The sequence below is a fragment of the Eptatretus burgeri genome, chromosome 4 (assembly GCF_056783735.1).
Source record: "Eptatretus burgeri isolate ZD-2024b chromosome 4, Ebu_testis_v1, whole genome shotgun sequence".
Classification (NCBI taxonomy): Eukaryota; Metazoa; Chordata; class Myxini; order Myxiniformes; family Myxinidae; genus Eptatretus; species Eptatretus burgeri.
The window spans coordinates 27,677,443-27,687,015 of record NC_140964.1 but is presented as its reverse complement, the minus strand read 5'-3'; the positions used below and the strand labels follow the sequence as shown (position 1 = coordinate 27,687,015).

The 9,573-nt window shown below is 40.1% G+C and overlaps 1 protein-coding gene across 2 annotated transcripts in view; it reads right to left on the bottom strand.

Moving 5' to 3' along the window:
• Window positions 1–229: 229 nt before the first annotated feature.
• Window positions 230–9,573, bottom strand: part of LOC147027682 (hepatocyte nuclear factor 6-like) — a 19,784-nt gene continuing 10,440 nt past the window's right edge. Inside the window, exons 2-4 of one of the 2 annotated variants that reach the window (XM_085877226.1) lie at window positions 8,172–8,213; window positions 7,055–7,133; window positions 230–5,018 (exon numbers count right to left, since the gene is read on the bottom strand). In XM_085877226.1, the coding sequence (XP_085733352.1) occupies window positions 4,796–5,018; window positions 7,055–7,133; window positions 8,172–8,213 (344 nt within the window). In that variant the 3' untranslated portion in view covers window positions 230–4,795. The remainder of the gene's footprint in view (window positions 5,019–7,054; window positions 7,134–8,171; window positions 8,214–9,573) is intronic. The other variant, XM_085877227.1, reaches the window with a different exon arrangement.

The following is a 9,573-nucleotide window of genomic DNA, read 5'->3' as shown; positions in this document are numbered from 1 at the left end:
AGATTGTGGAGGAGCCATGTCGTTGAGCACAGATTTTTTTTTTTGTTTGAATGAGGTGTTACTGCATCCCACAGGCCAAAGTCCAGCCTATGTCTGATATTCATCAACTAATTTTGTATGCGTAGGTTTGTCTTTAAACTAACACAATGATCATCTGGATGCAGTCTCACCCTAACACTACACTTTATTTTGTACTTGTACAATTTGGAGAAGTGACACTAATATCATTGTATATTTAATATAATGAGTTCTCTGAACCAAGAGTTTTCAGTGGAAGCCACGCTTGCATTGTGCTGCGCTCTTCTTCACGTTGCTGGGGCACACCTGTTGCATTCTCTCATACACACCATCATAACCAGACAGCTGATCATGTGCTGTAAAACGTCATTTTATTGACTACAGCATCTGCTTTTATTCAACTACACAGCCGTCGCAAACGTGAAACACAGGTATAGGCTACAGAAGGGAGCAGGGGACACATTGGTTGCACACACAGTGAGGAAACCACCGCGATAAATGGTCGCCGCCGCCTCCGGTTCCACTTGTGGGTTAGCCCGCAGATTTTTTATTTTTGCACTTATTTTCTTGCTTAGACCTGTGCATTAGGAACTAATAGCCAAAAAAGACCTCGCTTGAATTTGTCAGTGTAGTTTCCCTCCCCCCAATGCAATAATTATGTTCCAATGTCATTTCCGTTCCTTGGCTTAATTTCTCCTCGTTGAACTTCACAAATTTGGTGCCGAATAATTAGTGGAATGTAGAGGCATGCACTTTCTGGGATTGATGGATTTTATACAAAAGCCCAATAGGTTACATCACTGGTCCTTCTGCAAGTGATTTGGCCCACAGTGGAAGAGCCAAGAGCACATAAAATGGACCCAGGTCAACTGGCTTACGATTCTACAACCATATGCATCGTCGATTAATGCAAAATGATGATACATGCTAGATACCATTTACCACTCAACACGCTCAAACTTAAGGTTGTTATTTTAAAAGTACTTCATCGTGTTCCCCCTCAAATGGCCATAAACCGAGCCGCGTGTATACAACCCAAATGTAACAGTACGTAACAAGAAATGTGGAATCGATCAAATGTTATCTCAAGGAATGTATAGCTGTGACAGCATGTGAGTGAACCTCAAAAACACATGGGTTGTTCAACCTGTTTGATTCAAATGTATTTCCATGGTATATGTATATATATATATATATATATATATATATATATATATATATATATATATATATATATATATATATATGATAATTGAATTTGACCACATATATATCTTTAAAGCATCCTATACCTTGTAAATATATCTATCGTGTCAGAAACCAATGAGCTATATGTGTCTCCATGGTTATGAGTTTGCTTTTGGAAACTTTTGAGATGGAGGTTTTTTAAGAAGAGAGCTGTGTGCCAAATGCCTGAAACGTGACACAATTCAGGAGTTGAACATGATTGTAAGAAAGGAGTTGGCCGTATGGTATGAATGAATTATTATATAAACCATGGAAATCCATCTGACTCACACTGGAGGAAACGGACTGGTCGTCCTCGATTGTCTTTTGTGGACCAGGTGGAGTTTCTGCCACAAAAAGTCTTTATAGTTCATGGTGAAAATTCTAATCATTAATAATAAAATGAAAACACAAATACTGTATAAGTTTGACTGAGAAAATCATCAAATTTAAAACAATTGTTCTGTCTGGTTTGTAGAAAGCCTTTAATTTACTTATTTTCATCGTTGTATCCAAAGTAGGGACCTTGTCCAAATTGATTTGCTCGATTTGGATGCCTTGACGGACAGACAATCCATAGTGATCAAAGTGTTACATTGTGTTGGTGACACAGTTTTACCCAAGGGACCCTTTTAGAACGTGCAGTGTCTGCATAACCGTTATTTATAATCGATATAATTTATTCCCATGGTGCAAGATGTCTTAAACACGCTTTTTTTTCCCCACACAAAAATGAACAACTTAAATAGATAGACAAATAAATAAAACCACGACCGCTGCACGTCGAGACGGGTGCTGCTAATGCAAGGAATTGTACAAGACCATGCCTATGTCCACCTGCGAATAAAAGCCATCTGCGAGATAAGAGCAAAATCATAATAGCTTATACAGGGTCACGTTAGCTGTTATCGTTTTAAAATACAAAATTCACCATTGCGTTAAAGCATGCACGTATACTCTACATTCATGGCAAAGAATCGTAAGAAAGTTGTCACACATTATTTGGCATTTAAATAACTTTGAACAAAGTATAGTCAATCGCTGCTAGAATTAAATGGCATTACATGCCGACAGATAAATTAGAATAACTTAAACGTTGGCCTATAAAATAAATGATTTGACCAATCTTCACCTACATGATGACGGGAATTGTGATAATAATCGAATTTGCAATTATGACGTTTCATTTGAGTAGAGTCGCAAACATTCATCAAACCTTTTTTGGATCATAATTTACGTACAATATTCGGGTGGTTAAATAGATTTCGAGGAGAGCATCCTGGAAAAGCATAGAGATTGAACATTGGTGTTAGAAAAATAATTTTCAAACGTGAATAATAGAACCCAGAATCGATCAAATAAATAGATGTTGAAAAATATATGGTTGAACAAGGAGTTTGTAAACTTTTCTTGCCTTCCTTAGTCTTTCATCAGACTAAACATTCAACTGTTCCATAAGTGATCACACACATCCTTCAAAATCCTTCCCAGGGTGTGGACATGGAGTTAAAGCTTTGCGTCACATTTAAGTTACCAAACTATTTCATAAGTTAATAGCATTACTCACAAATCTATAACCGACAGGTTACCCTAAACATTAAATCTATGAGGTATTTCTCAGAGCAATAAAGCGAACAAAAGCTATCGGACAAAGACACGGCCTATGCTTCGCGTTCGCTCGTTGGTTGTCTTTATTTATTTATTTTTGGCTTTGGTATGCGATGCGTGAGAAAAAAAAAGACTTTGGTATAGAGCAAGTTAATCTTATTCTTCCTTTTTGCTTCGTTCCGCTGGCGAGGTCTCGCTGTCGGGACTACACACACCCAAGCACCAGGCGCAGCGATAACGTAGTAGTCTGTGTGACGCGATCCATCCGGTTGAGGAAATTCCGAATCGGACCTAGTCTGAGATGTCTCCAGAGACGTGAAAACTTTGGTTCAAGCAAGGCACTCGTCCTGTGGACTGAGCTCATTAGAGGAAAGGTTGTTCCGGAGTCGGGGTCCAAGTCAGGTTGACGATAGGGTGGGATTGGGGGGATAAGGGTAAAAGTGGGAGTCGATTGAAGGGGAAAAAAGAGGGGTCGGGAAAAAGGGTCTTTTGCATGGTTGCAACACATGGTTTTGTGGAGATCAGGTATCGGGTACACAGTATAAGGACAGAGCAGGAGGATAAGACAACGCGAGGATGCGGACGACAAAGACCGTGCCGAGAAAAACATCTTTGGTATTCTTTGGTATCGATGGTGTGATTTTAAAAATCACAAATGGAAATTAAGTGAGGTAGAGTCTTTGGTTCTCACTATAAATATTACAGCTATCGTGCCCAACTGGAAGCAGCTATTTTGTACAAATACTTTGCTCAGAGCTTATCCAGAGACATAAAAACCAGGCATTCAGTGTTGGACAACTGATGACGAGCATAAACGTGGAGGAAATAGCAGATTTCTTCAGTTTTGCGACTCATGCTATAGGTAGAGAAAGCACGTCTTCCAATGTCGGGTTTTGTGGCAAAAGCTGTGGCGACTTGGTATTGGAAGCAAGTTCCGAAAAAACAATCACCGCATATAATCGATTTATTACTCCAGGCGCTTCGAAGAACCTTACGACTTCTTATTAAAATCGCTCTTTTGTGCAGAAAGGCCTGTTCGACGAGATCTTTAAACGGTCGAAAGTTGAACAATGGGGGGAAATCGTAATGCTGAAGATTCGGTTGAATTTGCCAGGATGTTCAAACTTCGCCACATTTAACTTTGCATTACAGAGAAACTCCGTGCACTTTGTAAAGCTCCATTTGGTTGTGAAAATAAATTTATAAAATAAATAAGAAGCCGATTTCAACAATATTTTAACTTTACGACACTGATTCACGTTATTTACGATTAAAATCGAGTATACAAGTCCCGTAGCGAAGAGAGATTCTCAAAACGAAGAATCGTTTCAACTTCTCATTTTGGTGTAGCATTAATTATTTGATGAGCCTGAGATCTCGAAGGTGGTGAAGGGTGGAGAAAGGAGGTCACGAGCTTCTCCTCCGCCTCCCCTTCCTCCGCAACCACTCCCCGAAATGCCGGCCTCGGCACGGCTTTCAGCATGTGTGAACTCTTTGGGATTCATCTGTAACTTTCACCACATTCTCTGCTTCGAGCCAGGCTGAGGCTCTGAGCGCATCTGGTCCTCCCCATCCGATTACCGAGCTCCTTCGGGACCAGACGTGGGAACAAGAAAGCACTCGACCTTCTCAAAAGCCACAGGAAGAGACCGCAGAAGCGTTGCTGCTTCCAACAAAGGCTTTGCGATGCATTTCCAGATCGTGTCTTTGGTTTCCAAGGTTTAAAAACAGAGGAACAAAAAAAAAATTGTTTGTTAGCATCATCCTAACGGCTGGGTATAAAGAGAGAAAGAGACGCTTGCACTATGACTATCTTCCTCTCTTTCCAAGACGAGGAATTCATGACCATGTGGACATCATCACGATGCCGCTCATTCCTCAGGCTTTGGCGCACGTACCCGCAGCAGGGTTGGCAGAACAACCACCACCCTCGTCCAGCCACTTATCCAGACTGCGCCGACGGGCATTCATGAAAAAATTGCTCACCGTGTTGAGTTCCAAACCCAACTGCTGTGATATGGTGATCTGCATTTCTTTGGACGGTCGCTTGTTCTCCTTGAAAATGGCGTGCAATGTGCGTCGCTGCACGTCGGTGAAAACCAGCCGTGGTTTCTTTGGTGTATTGCTTTTTTCTTTTCCTTGCTCCTGTTCTTTGCGTTTGCAGGCTTTGGGTGGTTATGGGTGAGAAGAAAAAGAAACGGTTAACTCCTTCCAAGTGGCATGTAACGCAATGTGCATTTATAACAGAAGAGGGCCTTGTCAAGCTTTCAAGCAAAGAAAACCTTCCTGAAGCCAATCCACCTCGACTGATTTGGTAATACCTTTATTACTGTATCAAATGTGTTGTCATACAACTTGGAGTAAAAAAAAATGTTTGTTTTTTTATTAAAAACTTTAAAGTGAAAGAATCTTACTGGAGAATTTGTTTTTAGTAAACTTCAAAAGTAAGCTTGCTGAAGTAGATTTATTTAGTGAACTCACTTCTTAGTAAAGTAAAACATTACAGTATTTTTTTGAAAACATACAGGAGTATTTTTTTTAATAATTTTTAGTAAAGTTGTTTCAAAGTGGAGAGTTACTGGAATATATTGTTTTCCTTGAGCCCTTTTATATGAGAGAAAAAAAAACACTTATCTACATAAAAATTTGCAAATGTTTGTGTTCATTTGTGTGTTTGTTCGTTAGTCTTTCACGGCTGAACCGTAGCACCGAAAGGTTCCATATTTTTGGTGTAGGAACTTCAGGACCGAGGCAAGGTTTTAAGATAACCCCCCCCCCACACACGCACACGCACACACACACGCACGCACGCACGCACACACACACACACACACACACACACACACACACACACACACACACACACACAATCCACCCCCCACCCTTTCCTGCCAAAGAAATTCTCTATGTACGTTTGTGTAATTCTGAAAATCAGAGAAAAAAAAAAACGGATGGGCCAAGCGCCAACTGATTTTGCATATTTGCTGGGGGTAACTGGGTTCAGGTCCTGGGCACAAAAAATACACCCAAAATCCCCCCTCCCACAAGGAAAGTTTGTGTGCATGTGTGTAGATCTGAAAATCATAGGAAAAAAAGAGCTGGGCCAATTTCCACCCAAATTTTTCAAATGTGCTGGGAATACCCAGATTCAAGCCATGGGCAAAACAAAAAAGTATCCTCCCCCGTCCCCACGAGGGTGGAAAACTCACTTGTGATTCCCACCTGTAAGGCCAGGCCAATTCACACCAAATTTTGCATTTATACTGGGGGTTCCCAGTGCAAAGGTCAGGTCATGTGTATAACCTTCCCCCCTCCACCCCAACAAGGTGCTGCACATGAAACAACTATGCATGGGTTCTGGCACGTATTGTGCATTGAAAGCATTGAAATCATGTAAATAATTTTGTTTGTTCATTTCTTTGTTCATATTTCACGGCTGAAACCACGGCTGGGAAAAGCTCACCAAGCCAGGCAGTGTTGGGACCCCCTCACCCCCTCCTCTGGGCAGCAACAGGTAGTCCCTGCTAGTACTGTCTATAAAAGAGTGAACAAAAAAAGATGGAAACGCCAATGAAAAGTTAATTAATAGGGTGTTGGGCCACCATGTGAGACCAGTACGGCCTGTATATGCCGTGGCATAGAATCCATCAGCGTCTGGAATTCTGCACGAGGGATTCGGCAGCATTCGAAAAGGCCATGACGTATGTATAACATCAGTGTAATGCTCATCAAACCATTGGGCAACCACATGTGCTCTGTGGATGGGGGCATTGGGGGGGGTGGTGGGTCTCTTCTTGCAGCCATGGGAGCCATACTTGTAGGCAACCAGGCCTGTGCAGCATTTTATACATGACCCTAAGCATGGTGGGATGTTATTTGCTGAATTAACAGAAGGCCACACTTGTGTAGAAGCCAGTACTTGGTGTTCATCATTTACCCAGGTGTTTACTTTTTTTTTGTCCACTCCCTGTATATCTTTTCCAACAACAACAACAACAACTTTTCCAACATATTAACTTTTCCAACAACAAATAGGCATGATAAACATGTCAGGTGAAGGAAAGTGGTTGGGGGTTGGGGAGGGGTGTTGCATTAAAAATAATCAAGGGGTTTAAATATCTAAGCTTAAGAATTTGGTCAAGATGCAAGTGATAACTTTGCTACTCTTTGCAAAGGATATCATGGGATATTTAAGGTCTACCAGCAATCAGTGTTAGCAGATGGGTCTCCAGCTTGATATCCTTCTGATGGACAACGCACACATTGATGCCTCGCCCTACCTGTGAAACACCATGGTGACAGATTATATCTGGGCCAGGATTCAAACCCAAGTTAGACAACTCTGAGGGTAGTGTGCGGACCTCTAAGCTACCCTGACAGCCTTAAACCTTTTCACAGTATAAAATTTATGGCAGTCTATAATCAGTTATTTAGTGTGTAAAACAGGGGTTGTCTTCAAACTTTGGAACTGCATTATTACCTCCACCACCGAAGGTGGACATTGGTTATGTTTTTACCCCTTGTCTGTCTGTCTGTCTCAAATAGGATATCTCACAAAGTTATATGGACAGATTTGGACGAAACTTGGTGGGCAGGTTGGGTGGGTGACAAGAACAAGCCAGTTAGAATTTAGTTCCGGTCTGGATGCGGATCCAGCCTCTCATTGGGGTATAAAACATAAACTGTTCAGCCTGGTGGAGGTATGTGCTCGACTGACTACTATTGTAGTTATTTATTGGTTTCCCTGAAGGGTTCTTTTTCTCCTTCGTAAATGGAGGAGCATGAACAGTTTAATTTAACATTGATGTTAAAAAATAAAAATCTTTCTGCCAAAAATTGTATATCTATACTCTAATAATACTGACCAAACAATGATCGTGCAAAAATTAAATCAAGCAATAATCAGAGAAAATAACTGTGCAATCCTCTCAAATACTCATTGATATTTGCTGCATTGTATAAGTTTACATGTCTTTATATTACATCCTTTTTCTGTACTTCTCAAAACAGTCAGGTGAAAAAAAAATGCTAATTTTAACTTGCAAATCGTTATGTTGATAAATTTTCATTCTTTACATAATTTATGCTGATGTAAAACGAATTGTGATGTTGAGATGAGCTCTGTGAATAGTGCACATGATAAAGTCCCTCTTTGGTGTTTTGTATTGTACATGAAATAACTTTTTTTTTTAATATTGCCTTCCTGAACCCAACCTTTCCTCTCCCCAATTCTCTCCCCTCCTTAAGACACCCCTTCTACATTCCAGCAGGAGGCACTGGTATTCCATCCCAATGATGCTTCGAAAAGGTGGCAGTACCTTCGTAAACAGACGTTACATCCCGGTCTTTAATGTAGGAATCTAGAAATGAGGAAAGAGACGACAGCAATCAGAAAGGTGTTCGGAAAGCCTCGGCAGCAATTCATAAGGCAAGCAATCCGTTCTTTACAATCATAATGATCTGATTAGTTGCTCACATATATCGCAAATTTGTGGTCCACATTAATTCAATGAACATACATGTAACAACCTTTGCAGAAAAACAATTTTCTTGTAAATCCACCATTGTAACAATGTAAATGAGTAGATTTGATTTTTTAATGGTTTAAAATCATCATAACAGTCAACTTTACTCTTCAAAAGTAACTTACACAGGTGGGCAACCCAGAATTTTTCCAAGGAAGGGGAGAATGTGGTCTGACATTGCCTGTTCAGGTGTAGAAATCCATAAATTAAAAGGAGTATTGGGACAAAAGGTCTTTTTGTAAACATTACACTTCTTGTACTCCAGCCAAGGGAGAAGCTCAAGCTCCATCTTCACTAACCCCTCTTCACTAACCCCCCACCCTCCCCACTCCTGCTCTTACAGCACTACAGCAAATCACCACACACAAAAAAAATCACATCCAAGAGATATGAACTTTATTTTCATAATTGTGGATCTATTGCTGCTGTTAGTTCTGACAATTTATTAATAGCGTGTGTTTTAATCCAATTAGCCATTTTGGCTTTTTCATGACCATATTTTCCCTCTCAAAATGAAGGGCAGAGGAAGTTGATTTATCATGCATGATCGATGGAATACGAGCTGGTTCAAAATTGGTCTGGACAAGTTTATTATTAAGATTGGATACAATCTTGACAGGTAATCACCACCACACTGTACAGCCAAACGTCTGTAAATTTCAACACACTTGGTGTTTTCATTTTTATTGTATTTTTAAAATAATAATAAAAAATATATATATATTTACTAGAAATTTTGGAACGATTCATTGTTGCACCCTCTTTGTTACAATCAGTCACTTTGCCACCAGCTTGATTTTCAGCACTTTCCTTAAAGTATGAAGTCCGTAGGTGCTCAAGGGGATTGGTGACCAACACTGTACAAATAAAAACTAGAGCGAAGTCAATGGCATGCCATCGCAAATCCCCATTCCTTCCACCGAGAGCAAAGTTGAAAGATAACAAAAAGTTCCACCAGGAATGTGACCCAATATCAAATTTTGAGTTGTAAAAAAAATCTTCTGTTTTGACGTCTGTGTCGTCCTCACCCCTTCTCACAAATAAAACGTTTTTACAAATGACAATAAACATGTGACTAAAATTCCGAAGAATGACAATACAATAAGCAGCGTAAGCAAGGGTTAATGATATTTCGTGACATCATTGTAGCCATACAGCCCCAATACTGCTAGTAAACATTTATTACAAATTATTT